General features: G+C 47.2%; 1 protein-coding gene across 4 annotated transcripts in view; it reads left to right on the top strand.

Moving 5' to 3' along the window:
• Positions 1-25,591, top strand: part of lmo3 (LIM domain only 3) — a 129,636-nt gene that overhangs the window by 91,495 nt on the left and 12,550 nt on the right. For all 4 annotated transcript variants that reach the window (XM_036956694.2, XM_036956696.2, XM_036956698.2 and 1 more), the window contains exon 3: positions 7,215-7,340. In XM_036956694.2, coding sequence (XP_036812589.1) covers positions 7,215-7,340 — 126 coding nt within the window. The remainder of the gene's footprint in view (positions 1-7,214; positions 7,341-25,591) is intronic.

Genomic DNA, 25,591 nt, shown 5'->3' with positions numbered 1-25,591 from the left:
TCTCTTCAGCCCTACGGACTGTCAGGCTGTAGTGTGTCTCTTCAGCTCTATGGACTGTCAGACTGTAGTGCGTCTCTTCAGCTCTACGGACTGTCAGGCTGTAGTGTGTCTCTTCAGCTCTACGGACTGTCAGACTGTAGTGTGTCTCTTCAGCTCTATGGACTGTCAGACTGTAGTGTGTCTCTTCAGCTCTACGGACTGTCAGACTGTAGTGTGTCTCTTCACCTGTCAGACTGTAGTGTGTCTCTTCAGCTCTATGGACTGTCAGACTGTAGTGTGTCTCTTCAGTTCTACAGACTGTCAGACTGTAGTGTGTCTCTTCAGCTCTATGGACTGTCAGACTGTAGTGTGTCTCTTCAGCTCTATGGACTGTCAGACTGTAGTGTGTCTCTTCAGCTCTATGGACTGTCAGACTGTAGTGTGTCTCTTCAGCCCTACGGACTGTCAGACTGTAGTGTGTCTCTTCACCTGTCAGACTGTAGTGTATCTCTTCACCTGTCCGACTGTAGTGTGTCTCTTCACCTGTCAGACTGTAGTGTGTCTCTTCAGCTCTATGGACTGTCAGACTGTAGTGTGTCTCTTCAGCTCTACGGACTGTCAGACTGTAGTGTGTCTCTTCACCTGTCAGACTGTAGTGTGTCTCTTCAGCCCTATGGACTGTCAGACTGTAGTGTGTCTCTTCAGCCCTATGGACTATCAGGCTGTAGTGTGTCTCTTCAGCCCTACGGACTGTCAGACTGTAGTGTGTCTCTTCAGCTCTATGGACTGTCAGACTGTAGTGTGTCTCTTCACCTGTCAGACTGTAGTGTGTCTCTTCAGCTCTATGGACTGTCAGACTGTAGTGTGTCTCTTCAGCTCTATGGACTATCAGACTGTAGTGTGTCTCTTCAGCTCTATGGACTGTCAGACTGTAGTGTGTCTCTTCACCTGTCAGACTGTAGTTTGTCTCTTCAGCTCTATGGACTGTCAGACTGTAGTGTGTCTCTTCAGCCCTATGGACTGTCAGACTGTAGTGTGTCTCTTCAGCTCTATGGACTATCAGACTGTAGTGTGTCTCTTCAGCTGTCAGACTGTAGTGTGTCTCTTCAGCTCTATGGACTGTCAGACTGTAGTGTGTCTCTTCAGCTCTATGGACTGTCAGACTGTAGTGTGTCTCTTCAGCTGTCAGACTGTAGTGTGTCTCTTCAGCTCTATGGACTGTCAGACTGTAGTGTGTCTCTTCAGCCCTACGGACTGTCAGACTGTAGTGTGTCTCTTCAGCTCTATGGACTGTCAGACTGTAGTGTGTCTCTTCAGCCCTATGGACTGTCAGACTGTAGTGTGTCTCTTCAGCTCTATGGACTGTCAGACTGTAGTGTGTCTCTTCACCTGTCAGACTGTAGTGTGTCTCTTCAGCTCTATGGACTGTCAGACTGTAGTGTATCTCTTCACCTGTCAGACTGTAGTGTGTCTCTTCAGCTCTATGGACTATCAGACTGTAGTGTGTCTCTTCAGCTCTACGGACTGTCAGACTGTAGTGTGTCTCTTCAGCTCTATGGACTATCAGACTGTAGTGTGTCTCTTCAGCTCTATGGACTGTCAGACTGTAGTGTGTCTCTTCAGCTCTATGGACTGTCAGACTGTAGTGTGTCTCTTCAGCTCTATGGACTGTCAGACTGTAGTGTGTATCTTCAGCCCTACGGACTGTCAGACTGTAGTGTGTCTCTTCACCTGTCAGACTGTAGTGTGTCTCTTCAGCTCTATGGACTGAATGGAGCTGATTTGAAACTCTTTGGAAGACTCTTTAGTTGATGACTCTTTAGTTGATGACTCTTTAGTTGATGACTCTTTAGTTGATGACTCTTTAGTTGATGACTCTTTAGTTGAAGACTCTTTAGTTGATGACTCTTTAGTTGATGACTCTCTAGTTGAAGACTCTTTAGTTGAAGACTCTCTAGTTGAAGACTCTCTAGTTGATGACTCTCTAGTTGATGACTCTCTAGTTGATGACTCTTTAGCTGATGACTCTCTAGTTGATGACTCTTTAGCTGATGACTCTCTAGTTGATGACTCTTTAGTTAATGACTCTTTAGTTGAAGACTCTTTAGTTGAAGACTCTCTAGTTGAAGACTCTCTAGTTGATGACTCTCTAGTTGATGACTCTCTAGTTGATGACTCTTTAGCTGATGACTTTCTAGTTGATGACTCTTTAGCTGATGACTCTCTAGTTGATGACTCTTTAGTTAATGACTCTTTAGGTGATGACTCTCTAGTTGATGACTCTCTAGTTGACGACTCTCTAGTTGATGACTCTCTAGTTGATGACTCTCTAGTTGATGACTCTTTAGTTGAAGACTCTCTCTGTCACACACACACTCTCTCTCATACACACACACACACACACACACACACACACACACACTCTCTATGATTGCCAAAGGGCTCTGTCTGTAATTTTCTCAAAACAAAACAGTGTGACAGTCCTTTTCCAATATGTCTGCCCACGGCCGCCTTAAACCGAGAGGAGAGAAGATCCCAGACACACAGCGGGGAGGTGAGAAACAGAACACTGTTTTGATTCCACCCGACAGCCTGAAGGCTTTAAAACATTGCTTTTATACACCAATACCTTCCATCATTTATCAGCCTTGAGTTCATGCATTGCTCAAAATGTTTCCAGGTATACCACACCAAAAAAAATTGTGAAGTGATATTCGTTTATACTGAGATATATCTTTTTACCTGCTAAAACACACATCTTTACTTGATTTCAATGGATTTTTTTTGGAAGTGTAAAATCTGTGAGATAAATTATCACTTTAATCTGCAACGAATGGACAAAACATTAAGAACACTTCAAACCAAATGTTTGGTCCAATGTCATGTCTCTATACCCCCCCTGTACTGGTCCAGTGTCATGTCTTTATACCCCCCCTGTACCGGTCCAATGTCATGTCTCTATACCCCCCCTGTACCGGTCCAATGTCATGTCTCTATACCCCCCCTGTACCGGTCCAATGTCATGTCTCTATACCCCCCCTGTACCGGTCCAATGTCATGTCTTTATACCCCCCCTGTACCGGTCCAATGTCATGTCTTTATACCCTCCCTGTACCGGTCCAATGTCATGTCTTTATACCTCCCCTGTACCAGTCCAATGTCATGTCTTTATACCCCCCCTGTACCGGTCCAATGTCATGTCTATATACCTCCCCTGTACCGGTCCAATGTCATGTCTATATACCTCCCCTGTACCAGTCCAATGTCATGTCTTTATACCCCCCCGGTACCGGTCCAATGTCATGTCTTTATACCTCCCCTGTACCGGTCCAATGTCATGTCTTTATACCCCCCCTGTACCGGTCCAATGTCATGTCTTTATACCCCCCCTGTACTGGTCCAATGTCATGTCTTTATACCCCCCCTGTACCGGTCTGTGTTGTTGGTAGACCTGTGTCATTCTGTAGGGCTGTGTTGATGGTAGACCTGACATTCTGTAGGGCTGTGTTGATGGTAGACCTGTCATTCTGTACGGCTGTGTTGATGGTAGACCTGTCATTCTGTAGGGCTGTGTTGATGGTAGACCTGTGCCATTCTGTAGGGCTGTGTTGATGCTAGACCTGTGTCATTCTGTAGGGCTGTGTTGATGGTAGACCTGTGTCATTCTGTAGGGCTGTGTTGATGGTAGACCTGGCATTCTGTAGAGCTGTGTTGATGCTAGACCTGTCATTCTGTAGGGCTGTGTTGATGGTAGACCTGTCATTCTGTAGAGCTGTGTTGATGCTAGACCTGTCATTCTGTAGCTATTCACTGGGACAACAATCTAGCTGTGTTTTATTTTCTGTAGATAACAGAGTGTGCTTTTGCAATGGTTCCCTATTCCCTATGTGGTACACTACATTTGTCCAGAGCCTATAGTGCATTCATTAGATCAGGATCTCTTACCGAGAGACCAGAAAGAGAGACCTGTAGTTATCAGGATCTCTTACCTACAGACCAGAGAGACATGTAGTTATCAGGATCTCTTACCTACAGACCAGAGAGACGTGTAGTTATCAGGATCTCTTACCTACAGACCAGAGAGACATGTAGCTATCAGGATCTCTTTCCGACAGACCAGAGAGACATGTAGTTATCAGGACCTCTTACCTACAGACCAGAGAGACATGTAGTTATCAGGATCTCTTACCGACAGACCGGAGAGACATGTAGTTATCAGGATCTCTTACCAACAGACCAGAGAGACATGTAGTTATCAGGATCTCTTACCGACAGACCAGAGAGACATGTAGTTATCAGGATCTCTTACCGACAGACCAGAGAGACATGTAGTTATCAGGATCTCTTACCGACAGACCAGAGAGACATGTAGTTATCAGGATCTCTTACCGACAGACCAGAGAGACATGTAGTTATCAGGATCTCTTACCTACAGACCAGAGAGACATGTAGTTATCAGGATCTCTTACAGACAGACCAGAGAGACATGTAGTTATCAGGATCTCTTACCTACAGACCAGAGAGACATGTAGTTATCAGGATCTCTTACCTACAGACCAGAGAGACATGTAGTTATCAGGATCTCTTACCGACAGACCAGAGAGACATGTAGTTATCAGGATCTCTTACCTACAGACCAGAGAGACATGTAGTTATCAGGATCTCTTACCGACAAACCAGAGAGAGAGACATGTAGTTATCAGGATCTCTTACCTACAGACCAGAGAGACATGTAGTTATCAGGATCACTTACCGACAGACCAGAGAGACATGTAGTTATCAGGATCTCTTACCTATAGACCAGAGAGACATGTAGTTATCAGGATCTCTTACCGACAGACCAGAGAGACATGTAGTTATCAGGATCTCTTACCGACAGACCAGAGAGACATGTAGTTATCAGGATCTCTTACCTACAGACCAGAGAGACATGTAGTTATCAGGATCTCTTACCTACAGACCAGAGAGACATGTAGTTATCAGGATTTCTTACCTACAGACCAGAGAGACATGTAGTTATCAGGATCTCTTACCGACAGACCAGAGAGACATGTAGTTATCAGGATCTCTTACCTACAGACCAGAGAGACATGTAGTTATCAGGATCTCTTACAGACAGACCAGAGAGACATGTAGTTATCAGGATCTCTTACCTACAGACCAGAGAGACATGTAGTTATCAGGATCTCTTACCGACAGACCAGAGAGACATGTAGTTATCAGGATCTCTTACCTACAGACCAGAGAGACATGTAGTTATCAGGATCTCTTACCGACAAACCAGAGAGAGAGACATGTAGTTATCAGGATCTCTTACCTACAGACCAGAGAGACATGTAGTTATCAGGATCACTTACCGACAGACCAGAGAGACATGTAGTTATCAGGATCTCTTACCTATAGACCAGAGAGACATGTAGTTATCAGGATCTCTTACCGACAGACCAGAGAGACATGTAGTTATCAGGATCTCTTACCGACAGACCAGAGAGACATGTAGTTATCAGGATCTCTTACCTACAGACCAGAGAGACATGTAGTTATCAGGATCTCTTACCTACAGACCAGAGAGACATGTAGTTATCAGGATCTCTTACCTACAGACCAGAGAGACATGTAGTTATCAGGATCTCTTACCTACAGACCAGAGAGACATGTAGTTATCAGGATCTCTTACCGACAGACCAGAGAGACATGTGGTTTGATCATGTGAACAAGCACGCCGGAACTAGAAGTGCCTGAAGAAGTTTGTCGTTCTATCCAATAGATTATTGTTTTCTATGATTTCATGAGCCGATAGTTTTCCTGCTAGTGATTCTCTCCTGGGTCTCTATCTATATCTATCATGCTAGGTGTCTACAGGAGGTCTGTTCTCCACCTGGGTCTCTATCTATCTCTATCATGCTACGTGTCTACAGGAGGTCTGTCCTCTCCTGAGTCTCTATCTATCTCTATCATGCTAGGTGTCTACAGGAGGTCTGTTCTCCACCTGGGTCTCTATCTATCTCTATCATGCTAGGTGTCTACAGGAGGTCTGTTCTCCACCTGGATCTCTATCTATCTCTATCATGCTAGGTGTCTACAGGAGGTCTGTTCTCTCCTGGGTCTCTATCTATCTCTATCATGCTAGGTGTCCACAGGAGATCTGTTCTCCACCTGGGTCTCTATCTATCTCTATCATGCTAAATGTAAACAGGAGGTCTGTTCTCTCCTGGGTCTCTATCTATCTCTATCATGCTAGGTGTCTACAGGAGGTGTGTTCTCCACCTGGGTCTCTATCTATCTCTATCATGCTAGGTGTCTACATGAGGTCTCTTCTCCACCTGGGTCTCTATCTATCTCTATCATGCTAGGTGTCTACAGGAGGTCTGTTCTCTCCTGGGTCTCTATCTCTATCATGCTAGGTGTCTACAGGAGGTCTGTTCTCTCCTGGGTCTCTATCTATCTCTATCATGCTAGGTGTCTACAGGAGATCTGTTCTCCACCTGGGTCTCTATCTATCTCTATCATGCTAGGTGTCTACAGGAGGTCTGTTCTCTCCTGGGTCTCTATCTATCTCTATCATGCTAGGTGTCCACAGGAGATCTGTTCTCCACCTGGGTCTCTATCTATCTCTATCATGCTAAATGTAAACAGGAGGTCTGTTCTCTCCTGGGTCTCTATCTATCTCTATCATGCTAGGTGTCTACAGGAGGTGTGTTCTCCACCTGGGTCTCTATCTATCTCTATCATGCTAGGTGTCTACATGAGGTCTCTTCTCCACCTGGGTCTCTATCTATCTCTATCATGCTAGGTGTCTACAGGAGGTCTGTTCTCTCCTGGGTCTCTATCTCTATCATGCTAGGTGTCTACAGGAGGTCTGTTCTCTCCTGGGTCTCTATCTATCTCTATCATGCTAGGTGTCTACAGGAGATCTGTTCTCCACCTGGGTCTCTATCTATCTCTATCATGCTAGGTGTCTACAGGAGGTCTGTTCTCTCCTGGGTCTCTATCTATCTCTATCATGCTAGGTGTCCACAGGAGATCTGTTCTCCACCTGGGTCTCTATCTATCTCTATCATGCTAAATGTAAACAGGAGGTCTGTTCTCTCCTGGGTCTCTATCTATCTCTATCGTGCTAGGTGTCTACAGGAGGTCTGTTCTTTCCTGGGTCTCTATCTCTATCATGCTAGGTGTCTACAGGAGGTCTGTTCTACCCCTGTTCTAACAGTGCTTTCCTCCTGTCTCTTCCGCAGGTTGTTTGGGGTAACAGGGAACTGTGCGGCCTGCAGTAAGCTGATCCCAGCCTTTGAGATGGTGATGAGAGCTAAAGAGAACGTCTATCACCTGGACTGCTTCGCCTGTCAGCTCTGTAATCAGAGGTGAGTTTACTGGGCGGGAAGCTGCTCCTCGCGTCCACTCAGCCAATCAGAAGGCTTGATGTTGAGAAGGGGTGGGACAGTGTGGACATTCCCGAATCATTTTCTGACGGTGTCCATGTTAAGACAGCCTCAATCTCAGCAGGAGTTGACTGAGCCCTGATCAGAGATCGTCTGGTCTAACAGGTCTAACAGTCCCTGATCAGAGATCGTCTGGTCTAACAGTCCCTGATCAGAGATCGTCTGGTCTAACAGTCCCTGATCAGAGATCGTCTGGTCTAACAGGTCTAACAGTCCCTGATCAGAGATCGTCTGGTCTAACAGTCCCTGATCAGAGATCGTCTGGTCTAACAGTCCCTGATCAGAGATCGTCTGGTCTAACAGTCCCTGATCAGAAATTGTCTGGTCTAACAGTCCCTGATCAGAGATCATCTGGTCTAACAGTCCCTGATCAGAGATCGTCTGGTCTAACAGTCCCTGGTAATGGCGCTGATCAGAGATCGTCTGGTCTAACAGTCCCTGATCAGAGATCGTCTGGTCTAACAGTCCCTGATCAGAGATCGTCTGGTCTAACAGTCCCTGATCAGAGATCGTCTGGTCTAACAGTCCCTGATCAGTGATAGTCTGGCCTAACAGTCCCTGATCAGTGATAGTCTGGCCTAACAGTCCCTGTTAATGGTGCGGATCAGAGATAGTTTAAGAAAAGTTGAGATAATAGAGATCTCCCACTGACCACAAACTGTTTAAATCAACAATTTTCTAGCATCATTTGTCAACGTGTTGTGGCGTGGAATCATGTGGATTTGGATTTGAAAGAAGTAATCAATTTACACTGTTGTTTTGTGGGTAATATTTCACTACAGGATTACAATTGAGTCATTTAGCAGACTCTCTTATCCAGAGAGACTTACAGTTGTGAGTAATTTAACTGATTCTCTTATCCAGAGAGACTTACAGTAGTGAGTCATTTAGCTGATTCTCTTATCCAGAGAGACTTACAGTAGTGAGTCATTTAGCTGATTCTCTTATCCAGAGAGACTTACATGAGAAATGAGGGTTAAGCGCCTTGCTCAAGGGCACCGACAGATGTTTCACCTAGTCGCCTTGGGGATTCGAAACAGTGACCTTTCGGGGCGGCAGGTAGCCTAGTGGTTAGAGCGTTGGACTAGTAACCAACAGGTTGCTAGATTGGATCCCCTGAGCTGACAAGGTAAAAATCTGTCGTTCTGCCCCTGAACAAACCAGTTAACCCACTGTTCCTTGGCCAGTTAACCCACTGTTTCCTAGGCTGTCATTGTAAATAATAATTTGTTCTTAACTGACTTGCCTAGTTAAGTAAAGATAAAATACTGGCCCAATGCTCTTAATTAACTGCTAGGTCATCACGGTAACCACTTTTCAACATAGACAAACCTAGTATAAAATATGTTGAATTTGTGCCTTTAAAACAACGTCAGATCTACAAAGTAATATCCACTATAAGAATTGTTTTAAAACAAGAGGCTGGACAGCGCCTCCTACTGCAGAGATCATCTATCTACAGCCATCCATTCAGTCTCCCATCCAGGGGTTTATATCCAAACACAGCCTTTCTTAGCTGGGATGTTCGTCACTGACAATTACCAATGTGTTAAAGGGAGAATGATTGCTGAGAAATCTCCACTTAATAGATTCACTGTTGCTATCAAAGTTATTCTAAAGTGTAGGTTCAACAGAGCAAATGAAATGGAAACCGGACTGTATCAATCACACAGCATCTACGAGGCTCCGTACTCTTATCAATCACACAGCATCTACGAGGCTCCGTACTGTATCCATCACACAGCATCTACGAGGCTCCGTACTGTATCAATCACACAGCATCTACGAGGCTCCGTACTCTTATCAATCACACAGCATCTACGAGGCTCCGTACTCTTATCAATCACACAGCATCTACGAGGCTCCGTACTGTATCAATCACACAGCATCTACGAGGCTCCGTACTGTTTCAATCACACAGCATCTACGAGGCTCCGTACTGTATCAATCACACAGCATCTACGAGGCTCCGTACTCTTATCAATCACACAGCATCTACGAGGCTCCGTACTGTATCAATCACACAGCATCTACGAGGCTCCTTACTCTTATCAATCACACAGCATCTACGAGGCTCCGTACTGTATCAATCACACAGCATCTACGAGGCTCCTTACTGTATCAATCACACAGCATCTACGAGGCTCCGTACTGTATCAATCACACAGCATCTACGAGGCTTCGTACTGTATCAATCACACAGCATCTACGAGGCTCCGTACTGTATCAATCACACAGCATCTACGAGGCTCCGTACTCTTATCAATCACACAGCATCTACGAGGCTCCGTACTCTTATCAATCACACAGCATCTACGAGGCTCCGTACTGTATCAATCACACAGCATCTACGAGGCTCCGTACTGTATCAATCACACAGCATCTACGAGGCTCCGTACTCTTATCAATCACACAGCATCTACGAGGCTCCGTACTGTATCAATCACACAGCATCTACGAGGCTCCGTACTGTATCAATCACACAGCATCTACGAGGCTCCTTACTGTATCTATCACACAGCATCTACGAGGCTCCGTACTGTATCAATCACACAGCATCTACGAGGCTCCGTACTGTATCAATCACACAGCATCTACGAGGCTCCTTACTCTTATCAATCACACAGCATCTACGAGGCTCCGTACTGTATCAATCACACAGCATCTACGAGGCTCCTTACTCTTATCAATCACACAGCATCTACGAGGCTCCGTACTGTATCAATCACACAGCATCTACGAGGCTCCGTACTGTATCAATCACACAGCATCTACGAGGCTCCGTACTGTATCAATCACACAGCATCTACGAGGCTCCGTACTGTATCAATCACACAGCATCTATGAAGCTATTTAGGCCTGTACAGCTAATTCCAAACTGGAATTAAAGCCAGATTCAGCACAGATAAAGCTATCCAAACTGGAATTAAAGCCAGACTCAGCACAGATGGAGCTATCCAAACTGGAATTAAAGCCAGACTCAGCACAGGTGGAGCTATCCAAACTGGAATTAAAGCCAGACTCTGCACAGATGGAGCTATCCAAACTGGAATTAAAGCCAGACTCAGCACAGATGGAGCTATCCAAACTGGAATTAAAGCCAGACTCAGCACAGATGGAGCTATCCAAACTGGAATTAAAGCCAGACTCAGCACAGATGGAGCTATCCAAACTGGAATTAAAGCCAGACTCAGCACAGATGGAGCTATCCAAACTGGAATTAAAGCCAGACTCAGCACAGATGGAGCTATCCAAACTGGAATTAAAGCCAGATTCAGCACAGATGGAGCTATCCAAACTGGAATTAAAGCCAGACTCAGCACAGATGGAGCTATCCAAACTGGAATTAAAGCCAGACTCAGCACAGATGGAGCTATCCAAACTGGAATTAAAGCCAGACTCAGCACAGATGGAGCTATCCAAACTGGAATTAAAGCCAGACTCAGCACAGATGGAGCTATCCAAACTGGAATTAAAGCAGGATTCAGCACAGATGGAGCTATCCAAACTGGAATTAAAGCCAGACTCAGCACAGATGGAGCTATCCAAACTGGAATTAAAACCAGACTCAGCACAGATGGAGCTATCCAAACTGGAATTAAAGCCAGACTCAGCACAGATGGAGCTATCCAAACTGGAATTAAAGCCAGATTCAGCACAGATGGAGCTATCCAAACTGGAATTAAAGCCAGACTCAGCACAGATGGAGCTATCCAAACTGGAATTAAAGCCAGACTCAGCACAGATGGAGCTATCCAAACTGGAATTAAAGCCAGACTCAGCACAGATGGAGCTATCCAAACTGGAATTAAAGCCAGACTCAGCACAGATGGAGCTATCCAAACTGGAATTAAAGCCAGACTCAGCACAGATGGAGCTATCCAAACTGGAATTAAAGCCAGACTCAGCACAGATGGAGCTATCCAAACTGGAATTAAAGCCAGACTCAGCACAGATGGAGCTATCCAAACTGGAATTAAAGCCAGACTCAGCACAGATGGAGCTATCCAAACTGGAATTAAAGCCAGACTCAGCACAGATGGAGCTATCCAAACTGGAATTAAAACCAGACTCAGCACAGATGGAGCTATCCAAACTGGAATTAAAGCCAGACTCAGCACAGATGGAGCTATCCAAACTGGAATTAAAGCCAGACTCAGCACAGATGGAGCTATCCAAACTGGAATTAAAGCCAGACTCAGCACAGATGGAGCTATCCAAACTGGAATTAAAACCAGACTCAGCACAGATGGAGCTATCCAAACTGGAATTAAAGCCAGACTCAGCACAGATGGAGCTATCCAAACTGGAATTAAAGCCAGACTCAGCACAGATGGAGCTATCCAAACTGGAATTAAAGCCAGATTCAGCACAGATGGAGCTATCCAAACTGGAATTAAAGCCAGACTCAGCACAGATGGAGCTATCCAAACTGGAATTAAAGCCAGACTCAGCACAGATGGAGCTATCCAAACTGGAATTAAAGCCAGACTCAGCACAGATGGAGCTATCCAAACAGAAGAAGCATCTCCTTTAAATGTTGATTTTTGGTTGCGTTGGAAACCAAAAACAATTCAATATCACTTTTTAAATAGACTAAATAGCCTTTTAACCTGCCTCCAGCTCAACCAGACGTTAAATAATGGGATGAAGCCAGTGGTTCAGATGGAACTATCCAACCAGAAGATAAAGAATGATGGAACTATCCAACCAGAAGATAAAGAATGGGATGAAGCCAGTGTCTCAGATGGAACTATCCAACCAGAAGATAAAGAATGGGATGAAGCCAGTGGTTCAGATGGAACTATCCAATCAGAAGATAAAGAATGGGATGAAGCCAGTGGTTCAGATGGAACTATCCAACCAGAAGATAAAGAATGGGATGAAGCCAGTGTCTCAGATGGAGCTATCCAACCAGAAGTTAAAGAATGGGATGAAGCCAGTGTCTCAGATGGAGCTATCCAACCAGAAGTTAAAGAATGGGATGAAGCCAGTGGTTCAGATGGAACTATCCAACCAGAAGATAAAGAATGGGATGAAGCCAGTGGTTCAGATGGAACTATCCAACCAGAAGTTAAAGAATGGGATGAAGCCAGTGTCTCAGATGGAGCTATCCAACCAGAAGTTAAAGAATGGGATGAAGCCAGTGGTTCAGATGGAACTATCCAACCAGAAGTTAAAGAATGGGATGAAGCCAGTGGTTCAGATGGAACTATCCAACCAGAAGATAAAGAATGGGATGAAGCCAGTGTCTCAGATGGAGCTATCCAACCAGAAGTTAAAGAATGGGATGAAGCCAGTGGTTCAGATGGAACTATCCAACCAGAAGTTAAAGAATGGGATGAAGCCAGTGTCTCAGATGGAACTATCCAACCAGAAGTTAAAGAATGGGATGAAGCCAGTGTCTCAGATGGAACTATCCAACCAGAAGTTAAAGAATGGGATGAAGCCAGTGGTTCAGATGGAACTATCCAATCAGAAGATAAAGAATGGGATGAAGCCAGTGTCTCAGATGGAACTATCCAACCAGAAGTTAAAGAATGGGATGAAGCCAGTGGTTCAGATGGAACTATCCAACCAGAAGTTAAAGAATGGGATGAAGCCAGTGTCTCAGATGGAACTATCCAACCAGAAGATAAAGAATGGGATGAAGCCAGTGTCTCAGATGGAACTATCCAATCAGAAGATAAAGAATGGGATGAAGCCAGTGGTTCAGATGGAGCTATCCAACCAGAAGTTAAAGAATGGGATGAAGCCAGTGGTTCAGATGGAACTATCCAACCAGAAGATAAAGAATGGGATGAAGCCAGTGGTTCAGATGGAGCTATCCAACCAGAAGTTAAAGAATGGGATGAAGCCAGTGTCTCAGATGGCACTATCCAACCAGAAGATAAAGAATGGGATGAAGCCAGTGTCTCAGATGGAACTATCCAATCAGAAGATAAAGAATGGGATGAAGCCAGTGGTTCAGATGGAGCTATCCAACCAGAAGTTAAAGAATGGGATGAAGCCAGTGGTTCAGATGGAACTATCCAACCAGAAGATAAAGAATGGGATGAAGCCAGTGGTTCAGATGGAGCTATCCAACCAGAAGTTAAAGAATGGGATGAAGCCAGTGTCTCAGATGGAGCTATCCAACCAGAAGATAAAGAATGGGATGAAGCCAGTGGTTCAGATGGAACTATCCAACCAGAAGATAAAGAATGGGATGAAGCCAGTGTCTCAGATGGAACTATCCAACCAGAAGTTAAAGAATGGGATGAAGCCAGTGTCTCAGATGGAACTATCCAACCAGAAGTTAAAGAATGGGATGAAGCCAGTGTCTCAGATGGAACTATCCAACCAGAAGTTAAAGAATGGGATGAAGCCAGTGGTTCAGATGGAGCTATCCAACCAGAAGATAAAGAATGGGATGAAGCCAGTGGTTCAGATGGAACTATCCAACCAGAAGATAAAGAATGGGATGAAGCCAGTGGTTCAGATGGAACTATCCAACCAGAAGTTAAAGAATGGGATGAAGCCAGTGGTTCAGATGGAACTATCCAACCAGAAGTTAAAGAATGGGATGAAGCCAGTGGTTCAGATGGAACTATCCAACCAGAAGATAAAGAATGGGATGAAGCCAGTGTCTCAGATGGAGCTATCCAATCAGAAGATAAAGAATGGGATGAAGCCAGTGGTTCAGATGGAACTATCCAATCAGAAGTTAAAGAATGGGATGAAGCCAGTGTCTCAGATGGAACTATCCAACCAGAAGTTAAAGAATGGGATGAAGCCAGTGTCTCAGATGGAACTATCCAACCAGAAGATAAAGAATGGGATGAAGCCAGTGGTTCAGATGGAACTATCCAACCAGAAGTTAAAGAATGGGATGAAGCCAGTGGTTCAGATGGAACTATCCAATCAGAAGATAAAGAATGGGATGAAGCCAGTGTCTCAGATGGAACTATCCAACCAGAAGATAAAGAATGGGATGAAGCCAGTGGTTCAGATGGAACTATCCAACCAGAAGTTAAAGAATGGGATGAAGCCAGTGGTTCAGATGGAACTATCCAATCAGAAGATAAAGAATGGGATGAAGCCAGTGTCTCAGATGGAACTATCCAACCAGAAGATAAAGAATGGGATGAAGCCAGTGTCTCAGATGGAACTATCCAACCAGAAGATAAAGAATGGGATGAAGCCAGTGGTTCAGATGGAACTATCCAACCAGAAGTTAAAGAATGGGATGAAGCCAGTGGTTCAGATGGAACTATCCAACCAGAAGTTCAGATGATACTATCCAAGTAGTAGATACATCTTCTTTAAATGTTCATATCTGGCTGCGTTGACAACCAAAATCAATTCAATATTGTGAGGGAGATATAGAGATAGATAGAAGGAGGGAGAGAGATAGAGAGAGAGAGATATAGATAGAGGGACAGATAGATGGAGATAGAGGGAGAGGATGAGATAGAGATAGAGGGGAGATAGAGAGAGATAGAAATAGAGGGGGAGATAGAGGGAGAGGATGAGATAGAGATAGAGGGGGAGATACAGGGAGAGATGGAGATAGAGGGGGAGATAGAGGGAGAGGATGAGATAGAGATAGAGGGGAGATAGAGGGAGATATAGAGATAACGGGGAGATAGAGGGATATAGAGAGAGAGATAGAGATAAAGGGGAGATAGAGGGAGATATAAATAAAGGGGAGATAGAGGGAGATATAGAGATAGAGGGGGAGATAGAGGGAGAGATAGAGATAAAGGGGAGATAGAGGGAGAGATAGAGATAAAGGGGAGATAGAGGGAGAGATAGAGATAAAGGGGAGATAGAGGGAGAAATAGAGGTAGTTCTAATCAGAGTTCTAAATCTCCTTATACTGCCACTTGCCGTCTCGTCCTATGTATCTGACCTGGGCTGAACAAGTCTTCCTTCTCTCTCTTACAAGCAGAGATGCACTAATGTGACACAGTCAGACTGTACATCTGTTACCTTGGCAACCCAGAGTTGATGAGAGTACTCAGCACTGCAACACTGCAATTACTGCAATTACACAGCACTGCAATTACACACACACACACACACACACACACACACACACACACACACACACACACACACACACGCAAACAGTCCCTAACCCCCTAACCGTAACTCCTAACCCAACACCTAACCTCAACCCCAAAGCCTAAAACGAACTATTAAGACAAAAATAGCATTTTAATTCATTCAGGACATGAAAAAAGTCCGGACTTTTCAAAATTGTTCTTGTTTTCCGACCTTGTCAGGACGTTCTGGTCTGAATAAGGCAGGAAAACATACACAACACAAACACACACACACACACACACACACACACACACACACACACACACACACACACACACACACACACACACACACACACACACACACACACACACACACCACACACACACACACACACACACCGTCTTTTTTTATTTATTTTGTACATAATGTTGCCACTACCGTCTTACCGTCTCTTATGACTGAAAATAACTTCTAGACATCAGGACCGTGATTACTCACCACGGACTGGCAGAATCCTTTTTTCCCTTTCACCACTCTGACGAGCCAGGAGAGAAGGATATACTGCTTCCTCGAGAACAGGCCCCGACCCCCGTGATCTGCGTGAAGAGGAGGCGGAGAAACAGGGGCCGAAGGGCGGGCTGTCTTCTGAGAATTCGTAGACGATCTAAATAAACTCCCACTTCCCTCCATTCTGCTAGCAAACGTGCAATCTTTGGTGAATAAACTCGACGACCAACGCGGAAGATTAAACTGCGAACGGGACATTGAAAACTGTAACATCTTATGCTTCACGGAGTCGTGGCTGAACTACGACGTTATCAACATACAGCTGGCTGGTTGCTGTACCGGCAGGATAGAACAGCAGCGTTTTGTAAGACAAGGGGAGGCTGAACTATGTATTTTTGTAAATAACAGCTGGTGCACAATATCTAAGGAAGTATCGAGCTATTGCTCGCCTGAGGTAGAGTATCTCATGATAAGCTGTAGACCACACTACCTACAGAGAGAGTTTTCATCTGTATTTCATCTATATTGTTCATAGCTGTTTACATACCACCACAGTCAGAGGCTGGCACTAAGACAGCATTGAATGAGCTGTATTCCGACATAAGCAAACAAGAAAACTCCCCCAGAGACGACGCACAGCTGAGAGCTGCCCAGTGACACGAGCCTACCAGACGAACTAAACTACTTCTATGCTCGCTTCGAGGCAAATAACACTGACACATGCATGAGAGCACCAGCTGTTCTGGAAGACTGTGTGATCACGCTCTCTGCAGCCGATGTGAGTAAGACCTTTAGACAGGTAAACATTCACAAGGCCGCAGGGACAGACGGATTACCAGGACACATACTCAGAGCATGCGTTGACCAACTGGCAAGTGTTGTCACTGACATTTATTTTCAACCTCTCCCTGTCCGAGTCTGTAATACCAACATGTTTTAAGCAGACCACTATAGTCCCTGTGCCCAAGAACGCCAAGGTAACCTGCCTAAATGACTACCAACCCGTAGCACTTACATCTGTTACCATGAAGTGCTTTGAAAGGCTGGTCATGGCTCACATCATCACCATTATCCAAGAAACCCTAGACCCACTCCAATGTGCATACCGCGCAAACAGATCCACAGATGATGCAATCTCCATTGCACTCCACACTGCCCTTTCCCACCTGGAAAAAAGGATCACCTATGTGAAAATGCTATATACGCCCCCAGGTGGTAAGGGTAGGTAACAACACATCCGCCATGCTGATCCTCAATACAGGGGCCCCTCAGGGGTGCATGCTCAGTCATGACTGCACTGCCAGGCACGACTCCAACACCATCATTAAATTTGACGATGACACAACAGTGGTAGGCCTGATCACCGACAATGATGAGACAGCCTATAGGGAGGAGGTCGGAGACCTGGCAATGTGATGCCAGGACAACAACCTCTCCCTCAACGAGACAAAGGAGATGATTGTGGACTACAGGAAAAAGAGGCCTGAGCACGCCCCCATTCTCATCGACGGGGCTGCAGTGGAGCAGGTTGTGCCTTGGTGTCCACATCACCAACAAACTCACATGGTCCAAGCACACCAAGACAGGGCATGACAAAACCTATTCTCCCTCAGGACACTGAAAAGATTTGACATGGGTCCTCAGATCCTTAAAAGGTTCTACAGCTGCACCATCGAGAGCATCCTGACTGGTTGCATCACTGCCTGGTATGGCAACTGCTCGGCCTCCGACCACAAGGCACTACAGAGGGTAGTGCGTACGGTCCAGTACACCACCGGGACCAAGCTTCCTGCCATCCAGGACCTCTATACCAGGCGGTGTCAGAGGGAGGCCCTAAAAATTGTCAAAGTCTCCAGCCACCCTAGTCATTAGAATGTTCTCTCTGCTACTCTACGGAAAGTGGTACCGTTGCACCAAGTCTAGGTCCAAGAGGCTTCTAAACAGCTTCCACCCCCAAGCCATAAGACTCCTGAACATCTAATCAAATGGCTACCCAGACTATTTGCATTGCCCCCTCCTCTTTACACCACTGCTACTCTCTGTTATTATCTAATCATAGTCACTTTAATAACTCTACCTACATGTACATACTACCTCAACTAACCGGTGCCCCCACACATTGACTCTGTACCGGTACCCCCTGTTTATAGTCTCGCTATTGTTATTTTACTGCTGCTCTTGAATTACTGGTTACTTTTATCTCTTATTCTTATCCGTATTTTTTTAAACTGGATTGTTGGTCAGCGGCTCGTAGGACACCTTTTCACTGTAAGGTTTACACCTGTTGTATTTGGAGCATGTGATCAATAAAATTGTTTTATTTTATTTGACTCTCTCTCTCTCTCCCTGTCTCTCTCACTGTCTCTCTCACTGTCTCTCTCGCTCTCTCTCGCTCTCTCTCTCTCTCTCTCTCACTGTCTCTCTCACTGTCTCTCTCGCTCTCTCTCTCTCTCTCTCTCTCTCTCTCTCTCCCTGTCTCTCTCACTGTCTCTCTCACTGTCTCTCTCGCTCTCTCTCTCTCTCACTCTCTCTCTCTCTCGCTCTCTCTCGCTGTCTCTCTCGCTGTCTCTCTCTCTCTCTCTCTCTCTCTCTCTCTCTCAAGCATGTAGTCGTTCCACCTCACATAGAGAAAGTAGCAGCAACAGGATTGATAAGGTTGTGTCAGACAGGAGGGATTGTAGCCTGTGCTTTTCTGGCAACAGAACATGAAGAGAAAGGCGATATGCTACAGCTACTACATTCATCCGTTTCCCAAACGCTCTGTCATCGGATCGACGGAGAATCCATTTGTCAGCAAGCGAAGTGACGATGCATTATCTCTCTCTAAACACACACACACACACACACATATACACAAACACACGCACACATTCTCAATTACACAGTTTCTCTCGCACACACGCACAAACACAAACAAACACATCCACGCGAACCCACACACTACTGTTCTAGTCCTCCTGACTACTGTACTAGTCCTCCTGACTACTGTACTAGTCCTCCTGACTACTGTACTAGTCCCCCTGACTACTGTACTAGTCCTCCTGACTACTGTACTAGTCCTCCTGACTACTGTACTAGTCCTCCTGACTACTGTACTAGTCCCCCTGACTACTGTACTAGTCCTCCTGACTACTGTACTAGTCCTCCTGACTACTGTACTAGTCCCCCTGGGTCTGACTACTGTACTAGTCCCCCTGACTACTGTACTAGTCCCCCTGGGTCTTACTACTGTACTAGTCCTCCTGACTACTGTACTAGTCCTCCTGACTACCGTACTAGTCCGCCTGACTAACACATGTTAACATTGCCAAAGCAAGTGAGGTAGATATTATACAAAAGTGAAATAAACAATAAAAATGAACAGTAAACATGACACATACAGAAGTTTCAAAACAATAAAGACATTCAAAATGTCATATTATATATATATATATATATACAGTGTTGTAACAATGTACAAATAGTCTCTCTCTCCCTCCTTCCCTCTCTCTCTCTCTCTCTCTCTCTCTCTCTCTCTCTCCCTCTCTCTCTCTCTCTCTCTCCCTCTCTCTCTCTCTCTCTCTCTCTCTCTCTCCCTCCCTCCCTCCCTCCCTCCCTCCCTCCCTCCCTCCCTCCCTCTCTCTCTCGCTCTCTCTCTCTCTCTCTCTCCCTCCCTCTCTCTCTATCTCTCTCTCTCTCTCTCTCTCTCTCTCCCTCCCTCCCTCCCTCCCTCCCTCCCTCCCTCCCTCCCTCCCTCTCTCTCTCCCTCCCTCCATATCTAATCCATCTACCAAACAACGTAGAGAGAGATTTCTCTGAGGAGCGAGGTCAGAGAAATGTACCAACTGATAAACAGAAGATTTGTACTAAATGGCAACCTTACTTACCTTAAGGCTCTGGTGAAAAGTAGTGCAGTGTGAAGGGAAGAGGGTGCCATTTGGGGGGCAAACAGAGTGAATGATAGCAGTTCACCAGAGGCTACATAGTGTAATTATCCCCTGCTCCTATTGGTCAGCCACTATACACACGTACAGGACACACCTGCATAGACACGCACGCTCACATACACGGATCAGACGGAGACGGTTACATTGACTACAGTCAAGGATGTAAACAGCACAAAGAAGTCCACCCTCTTCTCCTCTCCCCCTCTCCTCCTGGGTAGAGGAGAGGCTGGGTAGAGGGGAGGCTGGGTAGAGGGGGGGCTGGGTAGACAGGAGGCTGGGTAGAGGGGGGGCTGGGTAGAGGGGAGGCTGGGTAGAGGGGGGGCTGGGTAGAGGGGAAACTGGGTAGAGGGGAGGCTGGGTAGAGGGGAGGCTAGGTAGAGGGGAGGCTGGGTAGAGGAGAGGCTGGGTAGAGGGGAGGCTGGGTAGAGGGGAGGCTGGGTAGAGGAGAGGCTGGGTAGAGGGGAGGCTGGGTAGAGGGGAGGCTGGGTAGAAGGAGAGGGGAGGCTGGGTAGAGGGGAGGCTGGGTAGAGGGGGGGCTGGGTAGAGGGGAGGCTGGGTAGAGGAGATAGGCTGGGTAGAGGGGAGGCTGGGTAGAGGGGAGGCTGGGTAGAGGAGAGGCTGGGTAGAGGGGAGGCTGGGTAGAGGAGAGAGGGGAGGCTGGGTAGAGGGGAGGCTGGGTAGAGGGGAGGCTGGGTAGAGGAGATAGGCTGGGTAGAGGGGAGGCTGGGTAGAGGGGAGGCTGGGTAGAGGGGAGGCTGGGTAGAGGGGGGCTGGGTAGAGGGGAGGCTGGGTAGAGGAGATAGGCTGGGTAGAGGGGAGGCTGGGTAGAGGGGAGGCTGGGTAGAGGGGAGGCTGGGTAGAGGGGAGGCTGGGTAGAGGGGAGGGTGGGTAGAGGAGAGGCTGGGTAGAGGGGAGGCTGGGTAGAGGGGAGACTGGGTAGAAAGTAGAGGGGGGCTGGGTAGAAGGGAGGCTGGGTAGAGGAGAGGCTGGGTAGAGGGGAGGCTGGGTAGAGGAAAGAGGGGAGCCTGAGTAGAGAGGAGGCTGGGTAGAGGAGAGGCTGGGTAGAGGGGAGGCTGGGTAGAGGGGAGAGGGGAGGCTGGGTAGAGGAGAGGCTGGGTAGAGGAGAGAGGGGAGGCTGGGTAGAGGAGAGGCTGGGTAGAGGGGAGGCTGGGTAGAGGAGAGGCTGGGTAGAGGAGAGAGGGGAGGCTTGGTAGAGGAGAGGCTGGGTAGAGGAGAGAGGGGAGGCTGGGTAGAGGGGAGGCTGGGTAGAGGAGAGAGGGGAGGCTGGGTAGAGGAGAGGCTGGGTAGAGGGGAGGCTGGGTAGAGGAGAGGCTGGGTAGAGGAGAGAGGGGAGGCTGGGTAGAGGAGAGGCTGGGTAGAGGAGAGAGGGGAGGCTGGGTAGAGAGTAGAGGGGAAGTCTCTCTCCTGTTAGCTGGGAGAAGACATCATTCTGATCATGACCTGTTCCTGTACTGGGGGGGTTCACTTCCTCTAAATCACACAGTGGTTTTCCTCTTAGATAGAAGCACGGAGACTAAGGACACTTGTTAAGATAGAAGATGAGTTGATATGACCAGTTAAGGCAACACTCTGCCAGGGTAAGTGAGAGGAATGATTCTCCACACAACATCTGACTTGTAATGGTCTAGGAGGAGGGCAATATGGGTCCTCTGACATGGTGTCTGATTGGCCACGCTCACACACCAGTGGCTCTACTGAGCCCAATACATGTCACTCTACTGTCCTCTTACAGAGCCTCACTCCAGTCAGTCAGCCAGCCAGTCAGCCAGCCAGTCAGTCTGCCAGTCAGCCAGCCAGCCAGTCAGCAGCCAGCCAGTCAGCCAGCCAGCCAGCCAGTCAGGTATTTAGGCAGGCAGTCAGCCAGCCAGCCAGCCAGCCAGCCAGTCAGGTATTCAGGCAGGCAATCAGCCAGTCAGCCAGTCAGGCAGGCAGTCAGCCAGTCAGTCAGCCAGCCAGTCAGGTATTCAGGCAGGCAGTCAGCCAGCCAGTCAGCCAGTCAGTCAGTCAGCCAGCCAGCCAGTCAGCCAGTCAGTCAGCCAGTCAGCCAGTCAGCCAGTTAGCCAGTCAGTCAGTCAGCTCCAAGACTGCAGACTGGAGACTATCAGCTCTGCCCTTCCCCTTCCCTGTCCCCCTCCCCTGCTGCAGACTGGAGACTATCAGCTCTGCCCTTCCCCTTCCCTGTCCCCCTCCCCTGCTGCAGACTGGAGACTATCAGCTCTGCCCTTCCCCTGCCCTGTCCCCCTCCCCTGCTCCCAGCTGCAGACTGGAGACTATCAGCTCTGCCCTTCCCCTTCCCTGTCCCCCTCCCCTGCTGCAGACTGGAGACTATCAGCTCTGCTCTTCCCCTGCCCTGTCCCCCTCCCCTGCTGCAGACTGGAGACTATCAGCTCTGCCCTTCCCCTGCCCTGTCCCCCTCCCCTGCTGCAGACTGGAGACTATCAGCTCTGCTCTTCCCCTGCCCTGTCCCCCTCCCCTGCTCCCAGCTGCTGTGCTGCAGCCTCTACGTTTGACCAGATATGTACTATGAGGGCCCTGGTGAAACATAGTGCACTACATAAGGAATAGGGTACCACCTGGGACTCCAGGACCCAGACCCAGACCGTGACCTCCAGCAGCTAGCCTCATCAGGGGTAAATTGGTCCAGGGACGGTCTGGTCTGGCTGGCTGATGAGGCTTGAGAGGAGAGGGACGACAGGCCCATATCGATTAGCTGTCTGTCTGTCCCCCAGGGCTGATATGTGGCTAACGGCCTGCTGGATGGAGGGAGGCTGAGACTCATCTTTTCTACCCCCTAGAGCTATCCCTCTCTTCCTCCCTGCCTTCCTCTGTCCCTCTCCCCTTCCCTTCACCCCCTTGGGTGACCCCCGACCCCCAGCCCAGAGACCACAGCAGCATCACACAGTCCCACTTTAAGAATTAAGGGTGGTGGTGGGGAGAGGGGAATCACTGTGGTGTCTGAGGAGGAGGGGAATCACTGTGGTGTCTGGGGAGGAGGAGAATCACTGTGGTGTCTGGGGAGAGGAGAATCACTGTGGTGTCTGGGGAGAGGGGAATCACTGTGGTGTCTGGGGAGAGGGGGAGAATCACTGTGGTGTCTGGGGAGAGGGGAATCACTGTGGTGTCTGGGGAGAGGGGAATCACTGTGGTGTCTGGGGAGAGGGGAATCACTGTGGTGTCTGGGGAGGAGGAGAATCACTGTGGTGTCTGGGGAGGATGAGAATCACTATGGTGTCTGGGGAGGAGGAGAATCACTGTGGTGTCTGGGGAGGAGGAGAATCACTGTGGTGTCTGGGGAGGAGGAGAATCACTGTGGTGTCTGGGGAGGAGGAGAATCACTGTGGTGTCTGGGGCACCTGTTTTCATCCAGGTTAGTCTGTATTCCTCCAGGTTAGTCTGTGTTCCTCCAGGTTAGTCTGTGTTCCTCCAGGTTAGTCTGTGTTCCTCCAGGTTAGTCTGTGTTCCTCCAGGTTAGTCTGTGTTCCTCCAGGTTAGTCTGTGTTCATCCAGGTTAGTCTGTATTCATCCAGGTTAGTCTGTATTCATCCAGGTTAGTCTGTATTCCTCCAGGTTAGTCTGTGTTCCTCCAGGTTAGTCTGTGTTCCTCCAGGTTAGTCTGTATTCCTCCAGGTTAGTCTGTATTCATCCAGGTTAGTCTGTGTTCCTCCAGGTTAGTCTGTGTTCCTCCAGGTTAGTCTGTATTCCTCCAGGTTAGTCTGTATTCCTCCAGGTTAGTCTGTATTCCTCCAGGTTAGTCTGTATTTATCCAGGTTAGTCTGTATTCCTCCAGGTTAGTCTGTGTTCCTCCAGGTTAGTCTGTATTCCTCCAGGTTAGTCTGTGTTCCTCCAGGTTAGTCTGTATTCCTCCAGGTTAGTCTATATTTATCCAGGTTAGTCTGTGTTCCTCCAGGTTAGTCTGTATAGTCTATATTCCTCCAGGTTAGTCTGTATTCCTCGATGTTAGTCTGTATTTATCCTGGTTAGTCTGTATTCCTCCAGGTTAGTCAGTATAGTCTGTGTTCCTCCAGGTTAGTCTGTATAGTCTGTATTTATCCAGGTTAGTCTGTATTCCTCCAGGTTAGTCTGTATTCCTCCATGTTAGTCTGTATTCCTCCAGGTTAGTCTGTATTCCTCCAGGTTAGTCTGTATTCATCCAGGTTAGTCTGTGTTCATCCAGGTTAGTCTGTGTTCCTCCAGGTTAGTCTGTATTCATCCAGGTTAGTCTGTGTTTCCTCCATGTTAGTCTGTATTTATCCAGGTTAGTCTGTATTCCTCCAGGTTAGTCTGTGTTCCTCCAGGTTAGTCTGTATTCCTCCAGGTTAGTCTGTGTTCTTCCAGGTTAGTCTGTGTTCCTCCAGGTTAGTCTGTGTTCCTCCAGGTTAGTCTGTATTCCTCCAGGTTAGTCTGTATTCCTCCAGGTTAGTCTGTATTCATCCAGGTTAGTCTGTATTCCTCCAGGTTAGTCTGTGTTCATCCAGGTTAGTATGTATTCATCCAGGTTAGTCTGTATTCATCCAGGTTAGTCTGTATTCCTCCAGGTTAGTCTGTGTTCCTCCAGGTTAGTCTGTATTCCTCCAGGTTAGTCTGTATTCCTCCAGGTTAGTCTGTGTTCCTCCAGGTTAGTCTGTATTCCTCCAGGTTAGTCTGTATTCCTCCAGGTTAGTCTGTATTCCTCCAGGTTAGTCTGTGTTCCTCCAGGTTAGTCTGTATTCCTCCAGGTTAGTCTGTATTCCTCCAGGTTAGTCTGTGTTCATCCAGGTTAGTCTGTATTCCTCCAGGTTAGTCTGTATTCATCCAGGTTAGTCTGTATTCCTCCAGGTTAGTCTGTTTTCCTCTAGGTTAATCTGTATTCCTCCAGGTTAGTCTGTATTCCTCCAGGTTAGTCTGTATTTATCCAGGTTAGTCTGTATTCCTCCAGGTTAGTCTGTGTTCCTCCAGGTTAGTCTGTGTTCCTCCAGGTTAGTCTGTGTTCCTCTAGGTTAATCTGTATTCCTCCAGGTTAGTCTGTATTCATCCAGGTTAGTCTGTATTCATCCAGGTTAGTCTGTATTCCTCCAGGTTAGTCTGTATTCATCCAAGTTAGTCTGTATTCCTCCAGGTTAGTCTGTATTCATCCAGGTTAGTCTGTATTCCTCCAGGTTAGTCTATGTTCCTCCAGGTTAGTCTGTGTTCCTCCATGTTAGTCTGTATTCCTCCAGGTTAGTCTGTGTTCCTCCATGTTAGTCTGTATTCCTCCAGGTTAGTCTGTATTCCTCCATGTTAGTCTGTATTCCTCCAGGTTAGTCTGTGTTCCTCCATGTTAGTCTGTATTCCTCCAGGTTAGTCTGTATTCCTCCAGGTTAGTCTGTATTCATCCAGGTTAGTCTGTGTTCCTCCATGTTAGTCTGTATTCCTCCAGGTTAGTCTGTATTCCCCCAGGTTAGTCTATGTTCCTCCAGGTTAGTCTGTGTTCCTCCATGTTAGTCTGTATTCCTCCAGGTTAGTCTGTATTCCTCCAGGTTAATCTGTATTCCTCCAGGTTAGTATGTGTTCCTCCAGGTTAGTCTGTATTCCTCCAGGTTAGTCTGTATTCCTCCAGGTTAGTCTGTATTCCTCCAGGTTAGTCTGTGTTCCTCCAGGTTAGTCTGTATTCCTCCAGGTTAGTCTGTATTCCTCCAGGTTAGTCTGTATTCCTCCAGGTTAGTCTGT

This window comes from Oncorhynchus mykiss, chromosome 15 (assembly GCF_057628025.1).
Source record: "Oncorhynchus mykiss isolate SJ-2025 chromosome 15, ASM5762802v1, whole genome shotgun sequence".
Lineage (NCBI taxonomy): Eukaryota > Metazoa > Chordata > Actinopteri > Salmoniformes > Salmonidae > Oncorhynchus > Oncorhynchus mykiss.
Note: the sequence above shows the minus strand (reverse complement) of the source record. Positions and strands in the feature narration are given on the sequence as shown.